This window comes from Embiotoca jacksoni, unplaced genomic scaffold, assembly GCF_022577435.1.
Source record: "Embiotoca jacksoni isolate LCO1_2020_lvr unplaced genomic scaffold, fEmbJac1.0.p SCAF_2, whole genome shotgun sequence".
NCBI lineage: Eukaryota > Metazoa > Chordata > Actinopteri > Embiotocidae > Embiotoca > Embiotoca jacksoni.
The window spans coordinates 17,349,013-17,363,681 of record NW_027185340.1 but is presented as its reverse complement, the minus strand read 5'-3'; the positions used below and the strand labels follow the sequence as shown (position 1 = coordinate 17,363,681).

The following is a 14,669-nucleotide window of genomic DNA, read 5'->3' as shown; positions in this document are numbered from 1 at the left end:
GGAAGCCGGAGAACCCGGAGAGAACCCACGCAAGCACAGGGAGAACATGCAAACTCTGCACAGAAAGGCCCAGGACCGGATTCGAACCCGGAACCTTTTTGCTGTGAGGTGACAATGCTAACCACTGCACCACACCTCCTCCCGGGACTGATATTGTCTCATCGAGACAATGGATTTCGATCCACTTGATTATATAACACTGTAAAATAATGCTTTACACTCAAGATATATTACCTTTCAACTCACCATATATTTGCAGTCATCCATGTTTTTTTATCAACATATGCTGGGTCCATAGGTGTAGTCTACCAAAACAACTCTTTGACACTTTAAAAAAATTTTTTTTTTTAAGTGAGGTCATAACATGTTCAAAGTTCTTGTCATCTGGTTGAAATTATTTAAAATTATTTAAGTGCTTAAAGATTCAATCATCGCTAAAGTGTATGTAATGCTCGGGAGCCAATAAAAACAATTGGAATTGTCAAAGTTGTCATATTGACATTTAAATGGTTTGTTTCACTGTCTACTGAAAGTCATGTTTTTGAAGAGTTACTGCATTACGCTGTAATACAAAACCCAAAACTTTGTGTATGCGTTTCAAATTCAAATCCATCTAGCCTTTCAGTAGAAACCATTTTTTTTGGGCGTTTGTTGTGTTAAAATAAATGTCTTGTGTATTTTGAAGTACTACGTAGTCATACCGTACACAACTTTATATTTGGGTCACTTACTGATCATTATTTTGCATTGTACTCATCAGTTGTTTAGTCATGCAAAAGTCACTAGTATATTGTATCCTCCGTAGCTAATTAAGATCAAATTAGCTCCAATAATTTTTCGAAAACGCTGTCTTTTGCTCATTTTTTTTTGAACGTTTTCACATTCAGTTTAACATGAGAAGTGGTAGTTAAGAAAACTGTCAGAGTTCAACATAAAAAAGAAAAAAACACAGCAAAACAATAATAGAAACAACACAGTTCTTACCTTGAAATCGCAAATGCATGTCACCATGTTCCCAATTCTTAGACACTCCCCATCAAACTTGCATGTGTTGGTGTCGCACAGGAACAGGTCGGTGTCCCGGTCATCAAAACCTGGAGGACCAAAGCCAACAAGAGACATCAGTGACTAAGTGTTTCTCTGTTCAGCCCTCAAGCACAGCTAACCTGCCCCCCCATTCAGGGTCGTTCATAATGAGCGTCTGCCATTAGTCATGGCTCCCGCAGTACTAGGCACTCTTTGATCACCTACTGTGCAATTTAAAAAGACAATGCTAGCGCAATTCTTGTCCTTAGCTGCCAAAATGATAAAATATGTTTTAAAAAAACCCACTAGTGTCTGGACTCCAGTGGGGGAATGAACAAAAGATATTTTTTTTGTTTTTGGTGTTTTGGTAATGATGCATGATTAATGGTGGAGCGTGCTGTCTGATGCTTCAGCCCACATTCTCCCACAAGTGTTTAATAGAGGGAACATCTGGTGACTGCAGAGGTCATAGCATATAATTCACATAATTTTGTGCCATGTATGGAACCCTCTGTATATGTTATGTTTCTCCACCTATTTAGCATTTTCCCTTTAATATGTTTGTGTACAACAAAGCTGACTCCAGGGGCATTGTCCTGGGGAGGCAAACTTAGGACATGATCCGATTCAGGCTGCGTTAGGGATCTCAAATGACTCCAACAAAGCATCCTGAATCAAATCAGAGAGTCACATGGGCATGAGACTGTATACTGAGCTCAAGGCTATTAGTCTACCTGAACTGATTGCTTACAAAAAGCCAACCCTTATACATTAGGGCTTTTTACAATGGACTGTACGTAGGTCTATATTCAACTAAATTCCAACTGACATAAAAATAGTAACTTTATTGTTAAAGCAAAAAGCGTCATGGCTTTTTCTACTGAGCCTATTTTCCCAAGAATAGTATCTAATTAATTTCAAGGTGGGGTGTTTCTTTTCTTCAAGTTATCTGTAGATATGAATTAAAATGATGAATAAAAAAAGTGATAATACAGAAGATATTATAACAGTCACCCTTGTTCATGGTGAGCAAAACATTCCCAGGGGCATAATTGTATGCATAGACAACTTAGAAATCAAACCCCATGACTTAAATTTAATGTAAAAAAAAAAAAAGCTTGATGATAGCATGAGGGATTTGACTAGAACCAGTTTCAGCTGTTGTCTCCAAAAAAATTTTTTTTTTTTTTTTTTTTTTTCTGATTCTCAATTAATGTGTATATTTTTAGAACTTAAATGTAAAAATCAAGCATTATTATGCATCTATGAAATCTTCTACATCAGCCTGAAGAAACACTGAAGCCCAACCGTTATAACAGGGCATATATTAGCTCATCAAAGATATGCCGATATCTGCATAAATTGTCTGATATGCAAAATTATATATATAACTTAAATAGCCTTAAATTGGCTAATTCATGTTTTTGAAATAATAAATTGCAGTTGCAATATCAATACCACATATTTACACATATTTAGGTGTCTGACCAATTTTACTGTATTGTTGTTTTGCGACAGCATGCTATAAAAAAAACAACAACCTTGCATTACCGTTTTAGCACAAAACAGCATTTAGAAACCAGCTGGTGAAAATAGTGAAGCATTTAATGGCTAAAGAGCCAGAGATTTCCCTCTGCAGTTGGTAGAGACCAAAAACAGAGCTAAAAGAGAATGAATATTGGCCTTACACTCAGCAGATGGACACAAATACCACGCCAGATGAATGATAATGTGGCTCTGTAACTGCTCAATGTGTAAATGAGCAACTGTATGCTAAACAACTTCAAATGTGTTAACAACTTGTTTCCACAACCCTCAAGTGGCACACAATTCAGTAATTGCAACTGTCAAAATCCCCTTTTCTCTTTTTTTTTTTTTAAACTCAAACATAAATATTGGGTCAATCTCAATAGTCAATTTGTTAAGTTGTACTATTTACATGACTAAAGTGCACATGAAGGGCAAAGAGACAGACTAACATGATAAGTAGTTAACGTTGGATTGTGTAATTAAGATCACTGGACCAGTTTATGTAATGTGTAATATCCAAAGTGTGATCTTTTTTTTTTTTTTTTACAGTAGCCCACTATAAGAATCTCCAGAATAGTTACACAATATAGAGACTTTAAATCTTGATTTCAGGAGAACGAATAACAGGGACATTGCAGCAAAAGAGCACAGTCCACAATTCAGACTTGTGGGATGACAGCACTCAGATATAATACCTTATATAGCAGTTACTAATGCCTCGTAAAAAGATGCATTTCATTTGTGTCCTCTTTGCAGGATTCAGGCGTGACAGTTTTAAGCATCTTTAAAATGTTTAATGAAGCATTAAATAAGACAACAAGAGCCTGAAGTCCAGAAGGCATAGTAAAATTGGAATTTGAAGGTGAATATGAACATCAAAGATGAGAATCTTTGAGAATCAAAGATGAACAGTGTGAGTTTTGTTCCTTTATTTGTCTCGGTTCATGCTTTGCGGCCTTATGGAAAACATTTTTTAACTAAAAAGAGAGACATACGAAGGTTTTGTATTTTTGTCTTACCTATGGGAATCACTCAAGTAAATCGCTGCACATTGAACATACTGAAAGTTGTTACATAGTTGTTAAGCACAGGAGAAAATGCATCTTTTCTTTTAGATGTAGCATCTCGTTAAAGTCGTAGACATCACCTTTAATTAGTCTTACCTAACTCTACCGGGAACACAATGTAACACAATCCCCTCATGTAGCTCGATGTTTTCATGGTTTTACCATCATTCAAGTAGTTGCATTAAAAAAACATCCACTCACCAATCTACAAAGCCAAAACACCCGAGTAAAATTAATTGGATGACAGTCATCTTTTATCTCAATAAAAAAACAGTTTGAAACTGCCTTTATAATCTGAAACTCCAAAATTGTTGCCGGTGCTATTGATATAAAACCTCACCTGAATGAAAAGTTTCACAAAGCCCATGAAAAGCTTGTCTTTTGACACTGTTGAAACTTTAACAGTAAAATTGAATCACAGAGACAGAAAGAAAGAAAGAAAGAAAGAAAGAAAGAAATAGTCTCAATTTCCGTTACAAGTCAGATATTTTACACTGCTATTTTCGATTCACAGATGTCTTATTATAATGGCCACTCAGACAGAGTACCTTCCGTAACCTAACTGTAATAACTGATGCCCCTTTGCACTTCTAAAAGCCCTCCTTGGCATGGAACAACCCATCAGGCAATAATGTCCCATAGAAGAGAAGCCCATGCTAAAACGAACCTGCTATTTGCCAGGGTCCTGAATGACCATAAAGTGTAAAGCTCTCTTTGCAAAAATACAATCATCAAGCCAAGAACGGTGACATGAGAGGTCTTGAAGTTTGAGTGCACGGATGGAACAAAGCCCTTAGCCCAAAGAGGGCCACACGAGGCAGTCTGGAAAGCCACAGAAAAACTGGCACCCAGGCAACTGGCATGTTGATGAAGATGATAATCATTGGAGAGAGGCATTGTTATGATGACAATCATACTACTGGCTTTGTGTATACAAATGGTTGGAAAATATCAGATCCTTTTCAGGGCAGCTGGTAGACTATTTGTAAGATGGGAAATGTGTTTGTGTGTGTGTGTGTGTGTGTGTGTGTGTGTGTGTGTGTGTGTGTGTGTGTGTGTGTGTGTGTGTGTGTGTGTGTGTGTGTGTGTGTGTGTGTGAAATCCCTCCAAGCTAATTTCAGTTTGATATATTAGCCTTTTTTAAAGATTCCCTGGGCAGGCTTTGAAAAAAAAAAAAAGATCCAACAGTTTTTCAATGGAAGGGAAAAGAAGTGACTCCTCCACATGCCATTAAACTGTCTGGTTTACCAGGAAACAGATGTGTAACTTGGACATCTTTAGGAACCAGGAAGCGAGAGGAATACGTGTATCAATTGTAAACAACATCTTGGAGAGATTTATTACTGCTGGAGATGTTCTTATCATCTTATGAACAACAGCCCAATCAAGATGAAGACACTCTGTTTACGGTGAAATGACAAAGCGGATTGTTTCTGTTTACACGGATGCAAGTGATACATGTATATCTCGATAATGATTGCCAATAAGCAAAACGACCTCAGAAGTGCTTTCTCATACTTTGGTATGAATATGGGGGGGGGTTTGAGCTTTTTGCCAACCTTACAAGAGCGTGACAACAGAAATTTAAAAAGAATAAAAACATTTCGAAAAGTGCAAGTAACAACACTTCCTCTTTCCTTCCAGCACATTGGTGTAGAGCTCAAAAATGTTAAACCTGTCAAAACAGCATGCCTATGATCAGGATTATCTTTAATCACCCAAAGACATAAACCAATTGTCGCTGTCTCTGAAGTATTTTTTAATGGAAACAAGTTTATGTAGTACAGAATATTAAATAGTTCTTAGTAGGGCATTTTATTGTAGGCCTATGTAAAGTACTGTTTAATTACCATAACGCTGAAAATAATAAATGCGTTAAATACTAAACTTTATTTCAAAACTTGTGGCAGAAGAAACAATCTTTAGGTTGGCATTCCTACATTATAAATTTGAGACTGGATTAAAAAAAAAAAAAAAAAATTATCTTTGTCTTTACACTGAAGTGACAATTTTGTCTGGAACTTTTCCACTTACAAACTGTAGATACCGATGTAAGTTTTTACAGGGAGGCAGGTTGGTGTGGTCAGAAGTATAAAACACCAGAATTTCATCCCGAAAACCTGCATCCAAGTCTGTGAGGGAAATCTTTTCCTAAACCTTTCCGAGGAGTTTTTGTGCCAAACACTTATAACCTAGTTTTGTTTTCCTAAACCTAAGAGGTTTTTGTGCATAACCTTTATAAAATAGTGTTGTTTTTCTAAACATAACTGGTTTTATGTTTACGCGAGGCAAAACCGTAACATACTGCCCTCTAGTGGACTGGGGGGTGTATTACATGCTAATGATACCCAACCCTTAAATTAAAGGTATCTAAGGAGTTGGTGAATGACACATGATGCTGTGATGTTTCATTCATCAAGTTGTTAAGTTTGCTATCAGACTTCAGGTAGTGATACTGATACAACTGCAACTACTTTTACAAATACTGGCAAGAGCAAAGATCAACATGAACTAGTGTGCAAGGATTGGTTCAGGAGCAACAGTTAGTTGTGTCTTGTCCGGACAAGGAGACAAGTAAGGTGTTTCAGCACTGAACTGGGTATGACAGCCAGCACCGTTTGTCTTCCTGTTTGGAAAAACATGATCTCAGTGTCCTGACAGGCTGGAATTTGCACAGCTTGAATTTGTAATGATAAAAAAGCTTGAAATGCAAACTAAGATCTGCCAAAAACCTGACTATATAACAACTGCCCTGACACACTGGCACCTGCTATCCCATAGCGTGCTAACCAACTTATTATGCCATCCATCCATTATCTATACCCGCTTTATCCTGAACACGGTCGCGGGGACGGGAGGGGGGGGGGGGGGGGAGGGGGCTGGAGCCTATCCCAGCTCACATTGGGTGAAGGCAGCGTTAACCCTGGACAGGTCGCCCAGTCCATCACAGGGCCAACACATAGAGACAGACGGAAACAAAGAGCATTCACGCTCTCATTCACACCTAAGGGCAATTTGTAGAATCACCAATTAACCTGAGATGCATGTTTTTGGACGGCGGGAGGAAGCCGGAGTACCCGGAGAGAACCCACGCAGGGAGAACATGGAAACTCTGCACAGAAAGGTCCAGGCCCGGATTCGAACCCAGAACCTTTTTGCTGTGAGGCGACAATACTAAGCACTGCACCACATGTAAAAAAAATTTGAGAAAATAAGAGTCTGACGCTTAAAATGGAACAACTCCGATTGTAACATCATCAACATTAACAATACAAAAAAATAACTGTCGGGAAGACAGTGATGATTGATACTGAACAGCAGCGTTACATGAGAAACTATTCCTGTTCAGCTGTGATAACATTTGAAAAAAGGATTTCATAATATCAAATATGAAATTCATGATGTTTCGGGCTGTCGTTGTTCACCGTGGCTTTCATTGTTTCTCACGTCCCTCTCTCATCCCGTCTTCCACTCTATGTTAATGGCCGCTGGTTGATACAGGTTCTGCGAACAGCCCAAGTTGCACCGTGTCAGAGGCCAGGAAAACGTATACTTCCTGCTCCTGCCCTGCCGTTCCAGGAGGAGATTACAGTGAGCTGAATAATTAACGAAAACAAGCTGGCAAACATCAAATATTGAAAAGGTAATGTTTATATGCTAACGATTAAGAAGGCAAGCGAAGCACTTACTTGTCTAAAAGAGAAAGCTTGTCAGCCAAATGCATCTCCTCCTACCTACCTGGAATTTCACTACACTAAGAAGAACAAGGAGTCCTTCCCTCCTGTTTTAAGCATTGTGCTGATCAATAATTAAAGTAGACTAAATTAATAATGAAGGCTGAACAACCACGGTGGTGAGACATCCTCTTTTGACCTCTCTCATGCTGGGGGCCTTTTTTGGTTGTTTTTTTTTATAACTTTGCAACAGGTTTCCATGTTTGTGATCGAGGGAGTTGCAGTTCAGCCATCATTATGTCTGCTTATTAAAATCCCCAATAACTACATACATTGAAAGCATTCACATCATTATGAGAAAGGGTTACTTTAATTACAGCAAGTCTTTGTCTTCAAAGGTATTTTTACACATGGGGAAATAAAACATTTTCAGTTAACCAGCATCCAAAAAAACTCCCTCAGTACAGCCATTTGACAATTAGTAACTTTAGATCCCTTTTTGAATAGACCGTGCCAACTCTGCCTTGTTTTATAATCCATTTTCTGTTACTGTTTACTGTCAGAGGTCTGGACCTGAATGCAAGAAAAGTACTTTTGACCGCTGAGTTGACAAATCTTGGAAGCAGATGGCCAATTCTCTCCAGACTACTGGTAATTCACTCCACTTGATGGGATTTACAGGAGGCTTTGCATATTCTGCACTTATCCCCGTCACTTCCACTATCAAAGCATCACATGGACTTTTCAGAGTTAACAATAGCAAAGGTATTCACTTTAGAAGGGATTGTCCATAAGAGTTGTAAAGCATATCATGGGGTGATTAAGCTGTGACCAAACATTCATACAGTACCGCTGTTACAATTCAATAATGTGTGATGAAGATGACTGGACTGACTGGATCATCATGAAGAGATGAATCACTTGTTCTCCTACTTGTTTCATTAAGCATGAATATGGCCAAAATATGTGAGCGGATAGTTGGCAAACGTCTGCAAGTGTGTCTATTAAAGATAACACAGACTTCGTTCATTTATTGAAAGATGTGAAAGCCAAAAAAATGTTGGGCAAAATAACAACAATGGTTTGATTGTGATAATTACACAAAATACCAAATGCACAATTAACTGTGTTGGACGAACATGAAAACCCGGCCAATTTGTCTGAAAATAGTTGACTTTCAATGTTACCTTAGCTTATATGTATAAAGACTTGGATGGAGCGTCAGTATTTGTTCTCACGCAACTAAATTTACATACTGTCGACATTGCTTCAAAAGAGCCTTCAGGCTGCAGTACAAAACATTTATTCTCAACTGTGGGAATAATATTTGCATCTTTTAGCTTACTGTTTTGGTTATATTGCTTTGGCTTAAATCCACATTGTTTCAGCTACAACTATTTACAGCAAAAAAATCCCTAATGAACAAACTGTAAGCTACCTGCCCAGAGTCACATGACGGGTAAAATAATGGAGCGCTTAGCTGCTAAACAGCTAGATATTTCCCCCGGGAATGAAACAGACCTGAAGGAGAATAGATTCAGGACCTTGGGTTGCTGAAAGCATTCAGACCTCCCTCACTTTTTGCGCACTTTATTGTATTGTAGATTTAATATTTCATGAAAATTTTAATTTACTGCCAATGTCTTTATTTATAGAAATTCAAAAAACAAATTCTCTCATTTACAAAAGTGCAGCGTAGAATTAGTAAATATCCATGGACTAGTTTTACGGATTCACTTTGAGACAGGATGTTTCAAATTGTAACAGTATTGCACAGGATAAACAAGGCAGTCCTTGAAACATGTTTTATGTGAGTTAAAAAACCATATAGTGGTCAAAAATAACTCCAAGGTTCCTTACAGTGATGAAGGCCAATGCAATGATCTAAAGTAACTGTATTTTTTTTAATTTTTTTTTTTATAAAGTATATATCTGAGGTTATTAGAGCTAGATACAATAACTTAAGTTTAGTGTTAATATTTAGAAAATAACCGGTCATAACAAGACATGCTTGAAGTTTAACTAACTGACCTTCGTTATGGATAAATAACAGTGGGTGTCATCTGCATATTAATGGAAATTGACATAGTGTTTCCAAATAATATAGCCTACAAGTAAGTACAAGGTGAAAAATATTGATCCAAGCCCAGAACCTAATGAAACTCTACTAATGTTTGGGTGCCCGGGACAGTCATCATTAACATTAGAAAACGGAAAGCTGAAAAAAAAGAAGCCCTTTTTTTTAATTTTTTTTTTTTTTTTTTATATCAAGACATTACTTTTACAACCTGATGAGGAGAACCTTTTACTGTATAATTTATGATGGAGCTTGAAAATAAATCTACAGAAATTCAACCAACTCACCTGCCAACAGGACCCTTGTCACAGCAAGCGTTATCACATGCCATAACAGGAAAACGCACAACTGTTTTTAATTTCATTAACAATGGTTCCATTTAGGTGTCCTAGAAAGTCAGAACAGAGAGCTTGCACAATATATGTATAATACCGTTAACTGGAGCATTGAAATTAAATGAAATTCAGTCACCGTTGACCTTATTATTTACACCTGGGCCATACCTATAGTGACATTTTGAATTGTGTTGTGTTAAAAGGGCTAAAATGCCTGGCTCTTAAATTTATAGTCTAATGTTGTATCAGAAATAAATCTTTACAGAGATAAGACATTTTTAAAATAATAGCCTACTTAATTTTCTATGACAATACTCCTTAAATATGCTGGCGGGTGACAAAAACATTTCACAGTTCTATCAACAACTTTGTAGTCTTGGCACATACTGTGTGTGTGTGTGTGTGTGTGTGTGTGTGTGTGCGCGTGTGTGTCGATTACAGCTTCTAAAATATCTCCAAATATTATTTTTTAAACATGTAGAATACCAAGTAATGGGAACATATTCTTTTTCTGTGCAGTTTTACTGTTGCGTGCGCCATACGTGTTTTCACAAATCCCGACAAGTGCAACTTTACACATTACATTTATCCCAAAGACTCAACACACATCTCCAGACCAAATCTATCTCTGTACTCACAATAGAACAAAAATGAATTTAGTGTCAGGATCATTTTAGGATCCTCTGTTCTGCCTCAGTAAAGTCTTCCGCGACAGCTCTTCCAGCCATCCGAAGATGCAAACCAAACAGAATGACAATCTTTTGTCAAACCAAGTTGAACTTGGAACAACATTAAATTCAACTTGTTCAAAAGGCAGCACTGCTGAAACTGTTACCTCAGTCTCCTGACTCTACTGCCCATAATTATCTGTCTCTTAGCACTAAAGTGACACTGAACTCATCACCAAACTGGGTTTTTTTTAATTCAGCGTTATTCTCCCTGGACTGAAAACTGTCACATACTGGTGTTGCTGTGAAAGTACATGATATGCAGGAAGGAGTGGATAATTAAGCTCTGCCCAATTACTCTGAGTTTATTATTTTTGTTATTATTGAAAGGGCCTTATAGTTGTTGTTTTTATGGTGGATTACACGTCACTTGTCATACTCTATTAATTGTAATTGCTGGGTGCGTGTGTGTGAGTGAGTGAGTGAGTGAGTGAGTGAGTGTTTGTGTGTGTTGGTGTGTGTGTGTGTGTGTGTGTGTGTGTGTGTGTGTGTGTGTGTGTGTGTGTGTGTGTGTGTGTGTGTGTGTGTTTTCATTGTTTTCAGCAATATGCACTTAGGCCTCCTTAAGGCGTGTTGGATAAAAGCCTTCGCCCCAAATGCATATGAGAGTGTCAGGAAGTGGGGAGGTAAGCAAGTGTGTATTTGGACAGGATGTGTACCATTATTGGTCATTACGTGCAAATCATCACCACCATCGACAGCAGCACGAAACAGTCTTCCAGTTCAATACAAGACATAATGGGGGTATGGAAACTATCAGAGGTGAATGTGAATAATGTGCAGTTATCGGGCTGAATCACAGCAAAGTAACTAATTCAAAGAGATGAGTTTATTCATCACTGCTATTTACTGTATTATTGGACGAAAAACTCGAAGGCAAGAACCGTTTCTTTAAACTGAAAAACCCAACTGCAGATCAATAATATTGGTGAAAACTCTCCAGTTCCTAAAATATAAATAAGATGTAATCGCCAAAGATGCTCAGCATAATGAAAACAATGTTCCACAAGATTGCAATAGAAAAGATATTTCTCATTTGGTCGTATTTGTGCGTGTTTAATTAAGCCCGACTTAATTAGGCTATTATCATAATCAAATTATTAAAAAAAAAAAAAAAAAAAAAAACTTTGACATCCAAATTAAGCCCCTATCTTCTGACGGGCAATTAAGTCAAATGTAGCCTGAATCTATCATGCAATATTTTTTTTATATATATCTCCAACTACATGTCAATAGTCTAATACATTTCTTATGATGTTTGCAAAATATGATGGAGATGTTTCCCCTTTTGTTTTTCATTAAGATGTCATTTTAAATAGGCTTCCTTTTTCAGGCTGCAAACGGCAGTCATGACTCCATATTGACGTCTTTGGCTGTTATGAGCTATAATATCAATACTGCTACTACCCGTGAGTGTGTGTGGGATCGGCTTGGAGCTATTTTAAGGGCTCAGACTTGGACAGGCGACAGGGGAAATATATGGCGGCACAGTCGGCTGATTTACAAAGGGAGGCGAGGCGCTGTGCTCTGCAGCCCGGTCCGCCGCTCCTTTTATCGTTTTTTGGGCACCGAGGGGAGAAAACAAGTTTACAGCTCAGTGGTCTATAAAAGAAACGACTCGGGATTTTATTTAAAGTAACACTTGAAGAAACAACTGTCATTCAAAAATAAGAACATAAAACTAGATTTCTGACTATAATTACGATTAGGATTGAATTTAGGTTTAAATCAACGGGCAAACTGAGATTTAGGTGACTGAATCCAAGAGTTGACGAGGACCATCAATGTTCAAGTTACACAGAGACCTATAATGAAGCAGCCTATTTTAATTAGTGCGAGTGTCTGTTGCCTCAACTGTGGCTCACATCGCGTTATTATGGCGGCAGTCGTCCCCCTTGCTCTAATTCTCCCTTTAAATGATCCTTTAATGTTGCTGTGTCCACTTGTCAGATCGAAATTATCGACCCCCCCCCCCCCCCCCCCCCCCACCACCACCCCTCGCCTGCCAGGTGACATGATCGGCCCTGCATGCTTTGGTTGTGTCACGCGCCGAGACAAACTCAACAAAGGCTAAATGCACATCACTCCACCTCACGTAAACTCTACATCCTCTCATTGTGAGACTTTGCAGTCTTTCCTGTGGGCTATCTGCAGGCTGAACGCTCCACAGCACCAGCACCCAAAACCCAGACGTGGTCGTTGAGATACAATCACAAAATCCACAATAACAAAAATGAGGGCGTCTGTTACCGGAGCAGTTCTAAACTTTGATACAGCCACGCTTGGCGGTCTACGAGTCTTAGACGAGCTGAACTTGGACAATGGGTGCACGTTTAAATCGAGAATATATTTTATGAAACAGAGCCTGGAGCAAAGACTTGCAACTCTGCCTTTAATGAAAATGACTCTCACCGGAGCAGTTCCATCCGGTCGGCGTCTGGCAGTCGCTGAGGGAGGAAGGGAAAGCGCGCAGCTGCTCCACAGGTAAAGTGGCGAGAAACGAGACGAGGGTGATCCTGAGCCAGCCTCCCGCTGTCCCGCTCCACTGGCGCATACGTCGGGGCTCCTCGAGCGGTGCCTGCGCCGCCACGGTCAGACCCATACTCTCACTGGCCCCGACCGCACAGGCGAGGTGGGAAAGAGACGCAGCAGACGCGCACCGACAACTCCAATCCCGGCAGGTTCAGCGGGGCGCCTAGAGACCGACAGCAGACCATTTTCCGTGCGAGACCGTGCGCCCCATGTAGCCGTGCCCCCCCCGTGTAGACTGACCAAATGGGTTCCGCCCGATCCGAGAAAGGTTGCTGCAATAATAATTACACCCCCCGCCAAAAAAAAAAAAAAAAAGACAAAAAAAAAAAAAAGAAAAAAGAGAGGACTCGGAGGTACTGCTGAGGGGTTTGTGAGCGATGGAGGAGGTTGTGTGGGATGGAGTCGGGTGACAAAAAGTTAGCGAGGCAAGCAAGAGGACTTGCGAGCAGGAGAGGATGCTCAAGGATGAGGAGAAAGGGAGAAAAGATGGGAAAGAAAAAAAAAAAAAAAGGGGGGTGGATGAATCAAAATGAGGCAATAAAACTGTAAAAAAAAAAAAAAAAAAACTGAGAGGATGAAGCCAGAGTATCCCACGAGCAGGATTTGGAGACGACGGCGGTAATAGAATCCACGAGTGAAACGAGCGGCGGTCCTCACCGTTTACTTTGTATGTGCGGTGTGTTCAGAGTCGCAGCGAGTTGGTGTTTGTCTCTCTCTCTCTCTCTCTCTCTCTCTCTCTCTCACCAGCAGCTGGTTATGATCACGTGGAGTATGATGCGAAGAGGAAGGGGGCGCCCCTCCGTTACAATTAGAGCGTCTTACCAGTGGAGTGGGCAAAAGGAGAAGACGGGATAGGAGGAATAAAACGAAGAGAAAAGGCAGAAAGGCAGGAAGACGGCGTGCTCCAGGCGTATAGTCCCACCAGTTGGTGATGGCCACATCCCGGATAGACAGCGTAAGGGAGGATACCTTTTATAATTGGCCAGGAGCATTTAGAAAGGCTGCAGGAATCGATTCGTCCAGCCTGGCCTGGGATAATTGCTGCGCTTTGAAACGACACTGACGCTATTCCTGGGATCTCTGCCTGCAGGCAATCCAACGAGACCTTAATATCAATTCCTATATTTTCGGAGATGCCACTGTTTGTCACGCAGGGGGCGGGATGCGGCTAGTAAATTGACACGCTTTCGGCCATGAAAGCCCAAGAAAGTGTGAAGCATCAGCGGGAGTAAAAGAGGTCAAGTCCAGCATCAGGTTGTGAACACTCTGCCTCTTTAAAGCCAAGGAAATTGAAAGCCATGCGCATGGAAAAGGCCCATAGAGGAAACAAAGGGGTTGCTGTCAAGGCCCGTCACGCTATAATGACACTTGACCTCATGATATGAAAGTGTGTGTGTGTGTGTGTGTGTGTGTGTGTGTGGAGGGGGGGGGCTGCGACTGCATGTGAAAAGATCAAATGTGTATTTCTTGTCACTTAAAGATTATTACATAGGTTTTTCTCAGCTAATAGGGTTCATGACTCAGACTTTGTGTAGATGACAGCAATTAGATACAAAAGTCTAGAGGTGTTTTTGGTTATCAGGGTGAATGAAAAAATATGATTAGATACAGAAGGGATCACAGAAGTTAACCCATCAACATTCATGTGCAAATTTGTGTTGCATACATGCATGTATTGAACATAAACATCATGTGACACT

At 39.6% G+C, this 14,669-nt stretch overlaps 1 protein-coding gene across 1 annotated transcript in view; it reads right to left on the bottom strand.

The window, feature by feature from the left end:
• Positions 1–13,667, bottom strand: part of tmeff2a (transmembrane protein with EGF-like and two follistatin-like domains 2a) — a 112,387-nt gene extending 98,720 nt beyond the window's left edge. The window contains exons 1-2 of the mRNA XM_069154802.1: positions 12,850–13,667; positions 985–1,094 (exon numbers count right to left, since the gene is read on the bottom strand). Coding sequence (XP_069010903.1) covers positions 985–1,094; positions 12,850–13,039 — 300 coding nt within the window. The 5' untranslated portion in view covers positions 13,040–13,667. The remainder of the gene's footprint in view (positions 1–984; positions 1,095–12,849) is intronic.
• Positions 13,668–14,669: the final 1,002 nt, after the last annotated feature.